The sequence below is a fragment of the Leuciscus leuciscus genome, assembly GCF_965113295.1.
Source record: "Leuciscus leuciscus genome assembly, chromosome: 14".
NCBI classification, from domain to species: Eukaryota; Metazoa; Chordata; class Actinopteri; order Cypriniformes; family Leuciscidae; genus Leuciscus; species Leuciscus leuciscus.
In genome coordinates this window covers 18,632,348-18,646,528 of record NC_138738.1, presented here as the reverse complement: position 1 = coordinate 18,646,528, position 14,181 = coordinate 18,632,348, and the positions used below count along the sequence as shown (strand labels likewise).

At 38.6% G+C, this 14,181-nt stretch overlaps 2 protein-coding genes and 1 long non-coding RNA gene across 3 annotated transcripts; 1 reads left to right on the top strand and 2 right to left on the bottom strand.

The window, feature by feature from the left end:
- Window positions 1-217: 217 nt before the first annotated feature.
- smx5 lies at window positions 218-1,884 on the top strand. Its single transcript, XM_082190229.1, has 5 exons — window positions 218-370; window positions 861-928; window positions 1,034-1,064; window positions 1,152-1,211; window positions 1,446-1,884. The coding sequence occupies exons 1-5, from the start codon at window positions 368-370 to the stop codon at window positions 1,569-1,571; spliced, it is 288 nt and encodes a 95-aa protein (XP_082046355.1). The 5' UTR covers window positions 218-367; the 3' UTR covers window positions 1,572-1,884.
- A 3,532-nt stretch (window positions 1,885-5,416) lies between these two features.
- On the bottom strand, window positions 5,417-12,730 carry bcl6aa (BCL6A transcription repressor a). The gene is made up of 9 exons (XM_082190210.1): window positions 12,657-12,730; window positions 9,543-9,714; window positions 9,228-9,449; window positions 8,133-9,104; window positions 7,629-7,810; window positions 7,376-7,543; window positions 7,159-7,289; window positions 6,943-7,080; window positions 5,417-6,849 (listed from the first exon to the last, which is right to left on the bottom strand). The coding sequence occupies exons 1-9, from the start codon at window positions 12,685-12,687 to the stop codon at window positions 6,706-6,708; spliced, it is 2,160 nt and encodes a 719-aa protein (XP_082046336.1). The 5' UTR covers window positions 12,688-12,730; the 3' UTR covers window positions 5,417-6,705.
- Window positions 9,962-12,650, bottom strand: LOC309514095. The gene is made up of 2 exons (XR_014211603.1): window positions 10,129-12,650; window positions 9,962-10,043 (listed from the first exon to the last, which is right to left on the bottom strand). It is a non-coding gene; the product is annotated as an uncharacterized lncRNA (long non-coding RNA).
- Window positions 12,731-14,181: the final 1,451 nt, after the last annotated feature.

The window sequence follows — 14,181 nt, the reverse complement described above, 5'->3', positions numbered from 1 at the left end:
TCTGTGCCTCCATCTGCTGGTGATAGAGGGGAATTGCTAGAGATTCTCTTATTAAAGGAGGGACGATGTATGTTAGCAGGTTATCAAGCAGTGTGGGTAAAGTAAAAGTGTATCTTCTGGCATTTATTTAATTTTATAAAAAAATATTTTATTTACAAATAACAAGCATCTTTAAGATTCTTTCATGATTAGACAATTTATTATTCGGTGTTTGTGAGGGATTTACCGAGATGCGTACAGAAGACGCAAAATCTCTCCACCAATGGGACCATTACGTCTGAATTCTTCTAGCCAATAGAAGCACGAAGAGAAAAAAACGGCAGCTTTTTGATGACGTCAGTGACCAGAAGCACAAAACCGCGTGAAAATGGTAAGTGTTGTTATTTAGCAATAACATGCAATGATTATTACCTTTAAACCGTATATAATTTTTGCATAGACCAAATAAATCCTTTTGCAATATGTAACATGTTTTATTGTTTACTGTTCACCAGCGTTGGCGAGCAATTAATAATCACCGCAGCCTGCTAACGGCTAGCTCTCTGGATAGCCCAATAAACCTGTCCTGTCTCAATCAAATTAGTATTATTCTTTTAATTAAATCCCTATTAGAAGCAACTATGATTTACATCTGATAATTTTACATTAATGTATGTCGTTATATTTGATGTGGTCGAATAGTGTTCGATATTTTAGAGCTAGTGAAATTTGCTTTCAGTGTTTGCAATTTAATGACTTCTCTCATTGTCTGACAGAGTAACGTTATATTTCACAGGTTTAATCACATTTTAATATCGTGTAATCAATTCTTGTTCTTCATGTGAGAGCATAATGTAACATTCAAACATTTAATTCCTCAGCTCTTCTACTCGTTCTTCAAGTCCTTGGTCGGCAAAGATGTTGTGGTGGAGCTCAAGAATGACTTGAGGTACGTTAGCACTTTCTTTGTATGCGTGTCATACTTTTAAAATATAATATGTGCACAGTGTAATGTGTGTGGAAACTCATTACATTCTGATTTTCAACTTTGCAGCATATGTGGAACGTTACACTCAGTTGATCAGGTATGGCAGCAAACCCTGCTTTGTTGAAATCTAAGCAAAGGTTGTGTGAATTTCGATTTTAAAATTAAACTTGTTCTCCCTTCACAGTATTTGAACATCAAACTGACAGATATCAGTGTCACTGATCCAGAGAAATATCCGCACATGGTGAGAACTTGTCAAGTGTGTTGTTTGTTATAGATTAGGAAGTGTTGTGTGGGTGTGCACAATATTTAAACCACATAATCAGTCAATAGATTGAAAAGAGAAGTAATTATATGGTATAAATCTGTTCTGTGCCTGGAAGCTCAGGAACCTGATCTTGAGCAGGTGCTCAACTGATGAACACTCTAAGGAGAACTCCATCTATAGAAATTACTCTAATATTTTGTATTGTTTTAGTTGTCGGTGAAGAACTGCTTTATCCGTGGATCGGTGGTGCGGTATGTACAGCTTCCCGCGGATGAAGTGGACACACAGCTACTACAGGATGCCGCACGCAAAGAAGCTATGCAACAGAAACAATAATGCGTTTCCATTTGAGAAAAGGTTGTTTTGTTGGACTGTTCACACGCATCATCTATGGAGTTTTGTAGGTTAAATTATCATCTTTTTTTTTTTTACCTGAAACTTTATGTAAAGTTTGTTGTTGTAATTTTCCTTTACCTCTTTTGTCATGAGGCCCATTGTTGAGAGGGTTTGACATTTTTTTCAGTTAGTGGTTGTGTGCCTTTTAATGAAAGTTAAGAAGGTTCTGTACTGCATCTAAATTCTTTGTTTTTCAGGCCTACTGATACAGTAATAAAGTATTTTCTTTCATCGCTTCCTTTTTGATGAAAAAGCTTGTGTTGTTTCTTTTTAGTTAAGCCATTGGCAAACTGTTGCACAGCATTAAATGTTGATATACTGGGTAAGGTGTAGGTACTATTCGATATGATTTGTTGAATAGGGATAATGTGGGCTGCATAGGTTTTTTAAATAAATTTTTCCTCTCTGTGGTGCGGTAAAGATATTTGGCTATTTAAAATGTCGAGAAGCTAAGTCATTTGGCATCATTATGACAAGTCGTAAGATTTATTTTTGAATAATTTATTCAAATGATTATTTATTCATATGTATCACTTTGCAACTTATTTTACACCCATTGTTTTCAAATGAAGTCCCTGCAAATACTCCGGGGTGGGTCAGTGGATGAGATGGGCTACAGAACAATTCTCTTAATTATGACATTTCTTACTATTAAATAGTTTCTACCTAAATCTGTTAATCATTATGTACTGTACATACAAGTAAGGAGAAATATATATTACAGCATTTGGCTATAGCAGTGCATTGTTTCATTTTAAACCTTTTAATTATGACATTTATTGTATGATGAAGTACTAATCACTAAACTTTTGCAGTACTGATATTTAAACAGTTTCAAATTAAGACTATGTTAGCAGTAGCACTGCAAGTGTTATAAGTAAAGTCACTTTTTTGCTAAGAACATAGCCTACATAATCAATGCCAGGGGTAAATACAATTGAGAGTACAATTGCAGGTTACGAAATCAGGAAAATATCATACAAATGACACAGTGACAGTTTTAAGGGCTTTAGAGTTGATGGATGTATAGTCCAGGTACGATTTAAGTTCCTTACAAAAAGAAAAAGTAGGGCTTAGCACCCTGGAATTTACATTTGTGTAAGACAAATTTCGCTAGAAGAATAAATAAGTTTATCAAAAAATATTGGTCCTTTACATCTAAATCAAAATTGTGCTGCTGACCAACTAAAACATATAACAAAGAAAAACTGTGATGAAAATGTGCATACAAAGATACAGAAATCCTTCCAAAACAGATTTGTATATGTGCATTCCCAGACTAGATGAAATATAGATTCGTCTTCAGCACCACAAAAATAACTTCCCTTCCCACTTCCAGTGACGTGTTCCTTGGCGCGAGGGCCGAACAAACTGTCACTCACACGGTATAGCAGCAATAGCAAACTTGTACAACAATTCCCGATGGATTACATCAAATCCCGCCCTACATTTTTTCTTGCCCAAGTAGCCGTTTCTCACTCAGATGTACGTCACAATAGCCGTTTCATGAGTGCCGAAGGATTTGTTAATTAGCTCACCAATGAACTTGAAATTTGTTAATTTGGTTGAACCGTGTGAAACAACAGAAATTGCTACCAGCCGTTTATTAATTTTCCATTTTAGGCCTTGCTGACACGCTCGCGGGCAACGCTTACGTTACACATACAGTTAATGGGAATGGTAGGTGTGATTTTCATCCTTTCCATAAAATTGTTTATGGTTATTTCAATACCTTGTGTGATCTCTAGAAAGTATTAGGCTATACTTCATCATTGGCGCGTTCCGATTCATTTCGAGCTCAGCTGATTCAGAACGCTCCCATGATTTCCACAACATAGGCCTACGTTTTTTTTAACTGCTTTTAAGTGTGAATAATAAGTAGTTGATTTTATGACGTTAAATTGGTCAATTTCAGGTGTCTGTCAGTGTTTATCACAGAGATTTATTTATTACTACTTCTACATGGCATCTGACTAGCACAATGGGTCACTGAAGTCATGATTTGGGAATTGTATGGATTTCGTACTGAAAGAATTCCAGACAAGTTCAAGTGGTGTTCATCTGTGTTTTTAGGAGAACCACATGGAGGAGTGTTGCTCTGAGCGGCACCACAGCAAAGTAAGTTGAGAGAAGGACCTAGGAAGTCATACATTTTGCAACGGTTAAAGTTTTAAGAACAATAAGTGACCAATTTAGTTTTTCATGATATTGTTTTGTCATTTAGATGGACGATCGCATTGGTAAAGGTTCTGCTCTAAACTCTATACTCAAAGAGCTGCTTGAAGAAAAGGTAGGATTGTATAGAAAAGGGTTTTTAGTTACGTTTTTGTGTGTGTGTAAGTAAGTGATCCGTTTTTGAATCTGTGTTTTTTAGATTTCTACTCAGAAGAAAAATCACTGGATACTTGGCCCCGAGAATCCCAATGACACTCTTGTTCATGATTTTGATCTAGAAGAAGCAGCGTGAGCCTTGCATCAGTGCATGGTTGTGCATTCACCTGTGAATAAAAGTTGCAGGTGAAAGTTCAGTTTTTAAAAATGACTTCAGCTAATAGGAAACTGTTGAAAATAAAGTAAATATATTTGTGTTCTGTTCTTGTGCTTATTAATGCAGACCCAGAATAGCCAAGCTACTATAAAATTCTATTAGTGAGAGATCCCTCTATCGCTTGTTGTAAATCAGGTTTGACAAAATTCAGTTTAATATGTTTGTAAAGGCTTGACTGTTTGTGAGGGCCAAAGTGTCTGACTCCTTGCCATTCAACATGTCCTTAAAAATATAGTGAAAACTGTTGAACGGTAACTAGTGACCTCGCTAGATTTATGTTTTGGGGGTGAGTTGGATTAGGTGATAAAAAATGTTTAACCTGGTATTAAAAACAATGGTAGTTTATTAGATGTCCTTACTTTGTGAAACAAGTGCCTGTGTACTTAATTTTGGGGGCACTGAGGTTTAGTTAAGTAAAAAGGTATTTACTCAGTATAAAAATTACAGAAGTCAATGGAAATTCCCCACCATAGTAGAAAAAAACGTGCATGCGTTGCATTCTGGGCTATATTGTTGCTTTTTTGTTTTATTGGTTTTTAAGAAGGAAGCAAAAGAATCTCAGACCTGTTCCAGAGTAACACAAGAGGATCTAATACCTTTGGTTTGTAATGGATAGTTTTCTGATCCCCCTCCCCAATCTCTCATAATGACTATGTGGCAGACCTGCATTGTATGATGCTGCTATGCAGTATGTAGTGCACTATGATGTGTACATTATATATCAGCATGTTGAATTGGTGTAAATCTGGTTGTGTTTTAGATGGAGCTGTCACCTGTTGACTGTGAATCAGTACTGGTGTAAATTAAAGCAAATGTCTGTGGAAAAACAAACTCTGTAGCCCAACTGTTTTGTAGTGTTTCACTCCTACTGGGGTTAGTTCATTCTTTCATAGTACTCTAGTCCTGTAAAAGGAATTGATACTACAGAGGTGTAGAGCTTCCAGTGTTGCTTTTCACTACCCCAAGCTTGTGGTGATTTGGTTCCCTGCTTATTGTCTCGACTCTCTAACAATTCGGTCTTTGTTGTAGCATGCAAGCATTCCCATAATGCTAAGCTTTTAAAAATATATGAATATATATATATATATAAAATGGAAATATTAGATGATTAAATTATCTCGAGAATGGTGAATGCACTTGAAATTTGGTTTTAAAAAAATGACCCTTGACAAAGGTCTTCATTGTCTTTTACTTTCATGTTGCCTTGAAAATGAAATAAATAGGCTATACACAAGTGTTAGACATAGAAATCCAATACTTTTATTTTACATTCATACATCTATATTTTACAATAAGCTTAATGCATTTTTTTATTTAAAAAAGCCCAATCCCAAAACAAGTCCTGAAGATGTATAGCTCACGCAATGATTTGCATTTTTTTTTCATAAAGTGTGTGAAAAGCATCTATAAAGCACACATGCACACACACTCAGTCACAGCGTCCTTCTGTCACACATTCTTGCATGTCTACACACTCAAAAAGGAAGAAAAAAAAAAGGACACATGTTGCCCTTCAGTTGTACCTTAGTAGAGCTGGGCTGAATGAAAAGAAATTCAGACACCATTGAGAAAGGCACCTTGAGTACACAGTGTATACACAGACAAAAAGAAAATAAAGACAATAGTATAACCTTTTAATGTAGCTTCTAGAACAACAACAAAACTGTAAACCTTCACTTGCCAAAAGAAATAAAAAGTCACGTTTCTATACAAATACATCTGAAGCAAAATATCTCCTTGATCATAACATAGCAGTACCTTTTTTTTTTTCTTTTTTTTTATTATTATCATTATTACTTTTGAATGCATATGTTATCATGTAATTCCAGATCGGCTCTGCCAGCAGAGAGCAATCTTGATGTAAAGTAATTACACTTTGTCACAATATTTATGCAGTTTCCTACATAGTAAAAGTTTATCAGTGGCAACCCACCTCATGCATGTTTTCCATTTGAGAGAGCAGCCATCATTCTCAAAAGTACACGACAAAAACCAAGTAAGATATTCAATGCTATAGTCACAGTTAGGAGATCCTCTTACAAGTCAGAGGTTGTTCCAACATAGTGTAACCTGTACATTTATATATAAAAATCTATAGACACACAATTCTTTGCTTTGCGAGAAATGTGTTTGACTTAAAATATTCCAACCTCGATCAAAATCCCCCATACCTTCAGAAAAGTATGTTTTGTTTTTTCATTAGAAAATACTGTATTTTCAAAAACCAGATTTAAATGTTTTACATTCCATCCTTCTTCCAACAAAATAAAGCTTTTTATAACTCAAATTGTAAAAACACTCCCAACATTAATATATATTCATATGTAAATATAAACAATAAAGTGACTACAAGAGATCATATTGTTGTTCTATGTTCAAATGTAGAGGAAACCCGTTTAGACTGGCATTTCATGCCAGTTTTTTTTTTCTTCTTGTCCGATTAACACAGTGTGGCACTAAAATTTTGAATGATTGTACAAGTCAGGTCATATAATGCCATGGTCAGGTCTGCCCCAAAGTGCCTGCTCAGCATGCCTTCGTCAAGTCAGTCGGTAGGTCTGTCGAGGACATGCGATATTGGATTTTGGTGTTGGTGATCGCGCCATGCTTCTGCCGGAGGTGTAACCGCAGCTGACTCTTGTGGCGAAAATGCAAGTTGCATTTCTCACACTGAAAAACAAATGCAAGAACAGAATTTAGGACGAGAATGAATGCTTTTGCACTTTATAGATCTAGTTATGATATGGCTGTACGTATTCTTACATGATAGGGCTTTTCTCCTGTGTGTATTCGCAGGTGGCTTTTCAGTGTCTGCAAATGGCGGAAACGAGTGCCACAGATCTCACATGGATATGGCTTCTCTCCGGTATGAATCAGAACGTGAGCCCGAAGGTGAGCAACCTGTTCAAAAAAAGGTTATGTTATTCTTTCAAATCTCTTTTTCTCTGTCTCTACAATTGACTAACTCGAAGCACTCACCTGCACAAATCTAGCGCCGCATGTCTCACACTTGTATGGCTTTTCTCCTGAGTGAATCCGTGTGTGGGTTTTGAGGTTTGCTGGTCTGTTGAACTGAGCTCCGCAGATATTGCATCTATATGGTTTCTCTCCTGCAACGCAAATGAAAAGGAGGTTAAGCAAAACATCGAACGTCAAAGCCAAAATTACATTTGTAGCAGCAGCTGTTTATTTTTACCGGTGTGAACTGTTTTATGACTGGCAAGATTTCCCTTGTAGCGGAATGCTGCTTGGCAACGGTCACATTTGTATGGCTTGTCGCTGTGGACCTGAAGCGTGTGGCGTTTCAAGGCTTCCTCCTCTGCAAACTTGGAGTCGCATTCATTACAGAAGTAGGTTCCATTTTCTGTGAGGCAAAGGAATAATGGTTTTAGGTTGGTTTTGGAAGACACAAACAGGTTCTTAGGAAACCATTTTGGAGAGTTTCTTACCACAGCTGGAATCAGAGTACTCAGAGTGCATCTCAGACATCTCCTCGGCCAGACGTGAGGCCGACGTGTTGGGACAGATGTCAGAGTGCTGTGGAGACTGGGAGCCGCAAGACGAGCATTTTAAATGGCTCATATAGAGAGAAGAGTGGCTGTCGCTGTTCCTCTGTGATCCCTCCAGAGTTCTGATGAGGAGAACACCACATTTTAGGTCTTTATGCAGAGGAATTCACTCAAATTTTTATAGGATACTGAATGAATTTCACACATTCCTGCTAAGAGGTAAATCCTCTGTGTGCTTTAAGAGGATTGGAATGGATGAAGAAAAATTCAATCTGGCTTTGTGGAGGTGGTGGGTGGAGAACAGTTTCACAAAATACTCACAAACCGGCAGTTCTAAACTTTACTGCATTAGGAAACGAGATCTTCTAATCTGTTTCTGTACACATACTACAGGATGACACTTTAAACCTTAAAGAGTTTCAGATTTCCTTTGGAAAAACTCACCTGTTGATGATGTTGTTCAGGCGACTGGCCTGAGGCACAGTGAAGTCTTCGCCTTGCTCGCTAATTTTTGTCGTTGCCTTCGAGTCGGGATGTTCAGAGTCAACGTGGTGAAGGAAAGCAGACAAGCCCGGCCTCGGTGGGGAGTGCATTCCAGGGTCACGAGGATTGGTCTCCTCCTCCTTGGAGCTTTGATTGAGTACAATGAACTTGTATTTCTTCCAGTTGCGAGCTTTAGGGTCTTGTGTACCTTGAGAGGTTGGAGGTTGCGAGGCCTGTGCGAGGGCGGCGTTTTTGCTGCTGCTCGACTCTGTTGGGGAATTGGGCTGGCAGTCTGATTTGAGGGGGCTCTGGGGGCTGCTCATCAAGGTTTTGCGTCCATTGGAGGATATGCCCATGGAGTAGTGTTGGTGGTTCAAATGGTCCTCTGCCAAGGAACTCTGCTCTTTCCCAGTCTCCCTCTGCTGCTCTTGGGCCAGACTGGTAAAGCCATGTTTCCTGGAGCTCATCCCGATCGAATGAACCACTCCCTCCAAGGTCTCCTGCTTCATTTCCGCATCTCTTCCCAGCTCCCTTGAGGAGTATGAGCCTGCATGGCAAGCGGAGCTTGAGCTCCCGACGGTGGCGCTGCGGGTGAAGTCGGCCAGCACAGTGTTGTTACCGTCGACCGGAGAGCAGTGTTTGTGATGGATGATGCCTCCCTTTGAGAAGTCTGAGAAAGTGTTCTTGGTGTCTGTAAGCTTGCAAAGAGGAAAGGGGAAACCTTGCATGGGAAACTGGCTGTACAGGTATGAGTTGTTGGGAGCGTTGACCCCGTTAAACATGCAGACGCCATAGGGTCTCCCATCTCTGAATGTCGCTGCCCGTCCAGAAACGTTATCCATCACCTCGTGGGGTCTGTAACTGTGAACGTCTTGAGGTAAAAGCAGGGGGCTGACCAGAAAGTCCTCTCTGGGAAGTTTGATGGAGGAGTCACTGCATGGGAATATTGAGCAAATTAAAGACCTGGGTTTTCTCTCAAAAAACTATTTAACATTCCGTTTAGCATTCTGTATTTTTAAGCACTAAGGGGTCATTTATGAACAAAGCAAAACATACCTGGACTTGATGAATCTGTGGCAGGTGTCAACAACATGATCCATCTGCAAGTAGATGGCTGTGTTCATGATGGCCATGATGAGGCTCTCCTTCAGTGCGAGACGTGAAGTGTACATAAACTCCAGAAGGATTGCGAAACCCTCTGGGTCAACTTTTGGGTCCAGACTGATGGCGTTCAGGTTACATTTGTGTGAATCAGTAAAGATTGAGTAAAAGAGCCCACTGTGAAGAAATAATTTTAGTTTTAGTCACACTTTAACATATTTCCACCATAGGCAAGCATGTAACATAAATACAAATAGTCTTCAAATGCACCTGCATGCCATAAGGACCGTTTTGTGTGCTCGAAACTGTTGTCTGTTGACCAGAATTGTGACATCTGTGAGGATATCTCTGCTGCGCAGTCGGTTCAGGTTGAGCAGGACATCACTTGCATGACGCGTGAATTGGATGCAGCTGTCGGCTGCACAAGCCATTTTTTCGAGATCTGTTGGGAAACACAATGAACCATGAATGATGTAATCGGTGCTCACTGAACAACGTGCTAAAATCAGAAAAGTTGGGTATTATTCCAACATCACAGGAATCTTTTAAAGCTTATATTAGCTGTTAGAAACTTTAGAAACAAAGGCATTGCTGTTGTTCTTTGCTTTTTTTAGGGAGGCATGTCAAAACATCTATTAAGAATATAGCTTTAATCATGTTATGCATCAAAAAAAAAAGAAAAAAATCCAAAAAAAATATTGTCAATGTGTACCTCCTCTGCTTTTCCTCTGACAAAGGAACACAAAAGGAGACGTTATGGAGAATGACAGCCTCAGTCGCCATTCACTTTGATTGCAACTTTTTTTGCATAAAATGAAAGTGAATGGTGACTGAGGCTGTCATTCTGCCTGACAACTCCTTTTGTGTTCCACTGTAGAAAGTGAGCCATTAGGGTTTGGAATAACACGAGGATGAGTAAATGATGACAGACTTATAATTTTTGGGTGAACTATCCCTTTAATCTGAAAATCAATTACATTTATAGTTCTCTCTTTCTCCGGTAGGTGGCGACAAATGATGAAAATATTTAGTTAGAGTTCTGACGTCCATCCACGTGCAGTGGTTTTGTCACGTCTGAGAATCGTTTTTCATCCTACCAAAAAATATATTTTATCTGACCACATTTATAGGAACCTTAATCAAGTTTTCACTTTCTCGGAAAATGCATATTTATCTTGCTATGTCCCTAGTTCACTGAAGTGTGCATTTACACAGCTTTTGCCTTCTGAAGAAAATAGCTGCTTTCCCTGCGATTTTAAAGACTTTATGTGTGGAGGAGAATAAACTCGAATGAGTCATGGGAAAATTAGGTTGTTTATTACAACACTGTGAACCGATACACTTCACTATTGAGGAATGGGTGTAATAACAGACAAAGTGGAATAGACAACAAACACAAAACAAAGAATGATGTTAATACTGTAGAAGAGTTTATTTTTTTAATAGATTAATTGAGACAACACATTCTGCTCTCCAACGTTCAGACATTGAACGCATCACCTCAGACGGTTCTCCCAGTCACATCTGGCGCCTTGACACAAATATAGTTTCACTGGACGCCTTTAAATAGTTAGGCGAACATTTCTCACATGTTGAACATTCAGTATTAGAGATTACGTTTCCATTTGAGCCTACATAATATCAATATCCCAGACCGCGCGCTGTCATGATGCCAAAGCAGCTGTAATGCTCTGTGTGAGGAGGCAAAACACCCATGACCGGGAAAGGGATCTGGATTTTAACCACTAGTCAAACAAATAAAAAAAATACACACAGAAACCACAAACACCTGAATACACCAGCTCTTTACAAGATGTATTCTGTAGACCAGAACTTTTGTAGCCACTCTGATTGCACGTTCTGAACTACTTTTACTTTTGTTGTTTAAGAAATCCGTTTTCCGAGAAAAGTTTGGCGTCCACGAGATGTCACCCAGTAACCGTTTTGAAGTTCAGCGGCACTAAACGACAACACCTGCAACTCGCATATCAAGTCATATTTGGCAATTTCGCACGCACTTAACTGTCTTAAATCACTAAGAACGTATAAACAGAACGTCAACTTCTCACGAACACAGAGAAGTGTCGTATGGCAGAGCGCACGCGCTCGTGGTTAATTGAGCTCTCACATATCGCGCATTCTTACTCTGTTTAGATCTTCTTAAGCATTAAATCTTATTTAACACTTTTACTCGATGTAACGCCACTAAATGTGCTCACTCCAGGAATAGAGCCCGATCCAAAACACACAAACAGCGGCAAGATTTATAAGCACTGCTCAATGTCAATCAGCACTTTGTGACCACTTTAAATATAGTCGATTTCTTTTTAAAACCGGTCTTATCCATATACATCTCTACATCTTTCTATTTTGTTGCATTTCTGACGAGAACATTACAACTTACTTTAAAATGAAACGCACAACACACTGGTGAAAAAAACACAAATGTATACAAAGAAAAGAAACATGAAAAGAGAGAAACTTGTGCAGACTGTTATGCTCGTGCTGCTACAAAGTGACAGCGAACCGAACGATGCAAACTTTTCTATTGCATCTCTACCGACAAACACTGACGGATCTTATTAAAACACGATAACAAGTAACAATTCAAAAGTCTCTGCTACTTTTTAAATATATATTGATCGCTTGTGCACTTTAGATAAAAAAAAAAATTATAATAAAAAAAAACAATAATGGCAATATCAGTGATGACAGTAATGAGCAAATAGCCTCAACAACTGATCACAGACCTCACATTACAATTAATCAGAAACCATATCTAAGCTTAGGATATGATTTATACCAGCATACACACACTGAAATCACAATGTTTACAGGTTTTGGCACAGGACAACAAAACCAAGACGTCAAGAGAAAGAGCGAGCGCGAGTGCAAACTACTTTTAAAACATGCGCCGAGAAAAAGGAGTGAAATCGTCGGATGTCTTCGTTAACGCTTTTATCTTTGTTTTTAACCACGCAGTGCACAATCTCTACTGTATTATCTTAACCCCCATGTGCTATTTAGTCAACTTTGTAAGCAGTCTTGTTTGGTCGCTTGGGCAAAAAAAAAAAAAAAAAAAAAACGCGTACCGCGTCTAAATGTTCAACCCTCTGCTGCACGTCCTATTTACGACCCCAATGTTCCGCAGTGAGGACTGACAGAGCAGTGTGGTTCTGTTCATGCAGGACGACCTGAACTGTCAAAAGCATTTTCACCAGACAGACCCACTACATAAACACTCCGCTCTAGAAACTGTCCACAAAAACACCTTCAAATCAGCCGAGATAAACATTTAACCATAAAATCCAATAAAACAGCCTAATGAACATGTGTGAGTAATGGCAACAGCGCGCCAGAAGGAAAAGAATGTAAAAAAATCACCTGGTAGTGCTTTCCTAGAAACTTCTTGCATCACCACTTCTAAGAACCCCAGTTCTAAGAATCAGGAGAGCTCAATTCTCGGAATTTGAGCTGGCGACCATACCATTTTTAGAGGACAGGGGTGTGTAAGATTTTGCTTTAAGTTTGTATTTCTTTAGTTATCGTCAATAATTAAATTTCATACTATTGCACTTCAATAATAAACTACAGTGTTTCTAAATTCGATGTTTAAAATGTAAATTAAAGCATCATATTTCCGTTACGATTGAGGAAAATAGTTGCATTCAATGTTTAATTTCTCCTTTCTGATGGACGCGTCCAGACAGAGACGGTCACGTGGCCAGAGAAAGTGGCTTACGTACGTTGTCTCTTTAGCCCAGCCTCAAAATACTCAGAACTAATTTACTATTCCATGACATAAGCAAAGTGTCCATTCGTTGCCTTTCCCTGTATTAAACCCACGGCCATAACCTAGTCTTTACAGAACATATCTGGATCGCTTATTCACACGGACACAGTGTTTTTTTTTTTATTATGATTTATTGTGTTATTTTCTCTCTCTAAGTGATATCGTTTTCCTATTATGTTACCTCTTCAAATCTGTGGACCTGCTGGCCAGTGTGCACAAGGGTTTGTTTGACCGGGATTATATACTGTATATGAACATTGAGACATTGTGCTTGAATGCTGGCTTAACTGGAATATCGTTAATTTGTTAGAAAATGTAAACTTTGGCTCTTAACTGCTTTGTTCTCGTCCTGGTTTGTCTGTTTATAAGCGACATGCTACTGACGAACTATACCCTTAGGAACGGTTATTTGGCATATAACGTCGATAAACGTGTTTAGGTGGTTGTGCTTCAGAGGAATATAGATAAATATTTGTTAAAGCCACTTTGTTTCGGAATTGAGCAGTATTAGTTATTTAATTGTCAGTTGGCGGTGAACCTTACAGCACTTTGCGCGAGCTCTTGTCTCGTGAAGATGCCAGGCAACAACTGACTGACGAATTAATCTCATTCTTTCGCACAACTCCGCATTACTGAGCCATGCTTTTGGAGCCGCGCTTTCTATAATATTTGATGCCGCATTCTCTACTGGTAAAGTATCCATATCCGCCACGAGAGAAGACAGAAGCACACAAAAACAACAGTTCGTACAAACACTTGTTGTTTATACCCACGAATATGATGTTATTTTTGCTTCACGATACGTAGGCTAATCGTGGTTTGTCCAATTTATTTTTATGCGTTAACCTACTACGGTATTCCGTTGTACTTAATTATGTTCTGAGCAAAAGTTGAATACAGTTTTGTGAACTACTGTTCTAAAGTGTCGAAACTTCTATAAACTGGTAACCTGAACACGTCCATTGAAATTAAGCTGCAAAGACCGAAATGACAGCTCCTGATCACCGATTAACCTCGGGCCTCCTTTCATTAAAGCCTTTAGGCCACACATCATATTTTTAAGAATGCATTTGATATATTTTATATATATATAGAAACAATGCTGCAAAAATGGAG

Bases quoted from the DNA above. Each gene is read 5' to 3' on its own strand.
- smx5 (XM_082190229.1), top strand. The intron at 929-1,033 runs GTACGTTAGCAC...TCAACTTTGCAG, and splicing joins GAGCTCAAGAATGACTTGAG to CATATGTGGAACGTTACACT. The intron at 1,065-1,151 runs GTATGGCAGCAA...CTCCCTTCACAG, and splicing joins CGTTACACTCAGTTGATCAG to TATTTGAACATCAAACTGAC.
- bcl6aa (XM_082190210.1), bottom strand. From the start codon at position 12,687: ATGCAAGAAGTTTCTAGGAAAGCACTACCAG. The intron at 9,715-12,656 runs GTGATTTTTTTA...GTTTCCCAACAG, and splicing joins TTCTAGGAAAGCACTACCAG to ATCTCGAAAAAATGGCTTGT. The intron at 7,290-7,375 runs GTAAAAATAAAC...TTTGCGTTGCAG, and splicing joins TCATAAAACAGTTCACACCG to GAGAGAAACCATATAGATGC.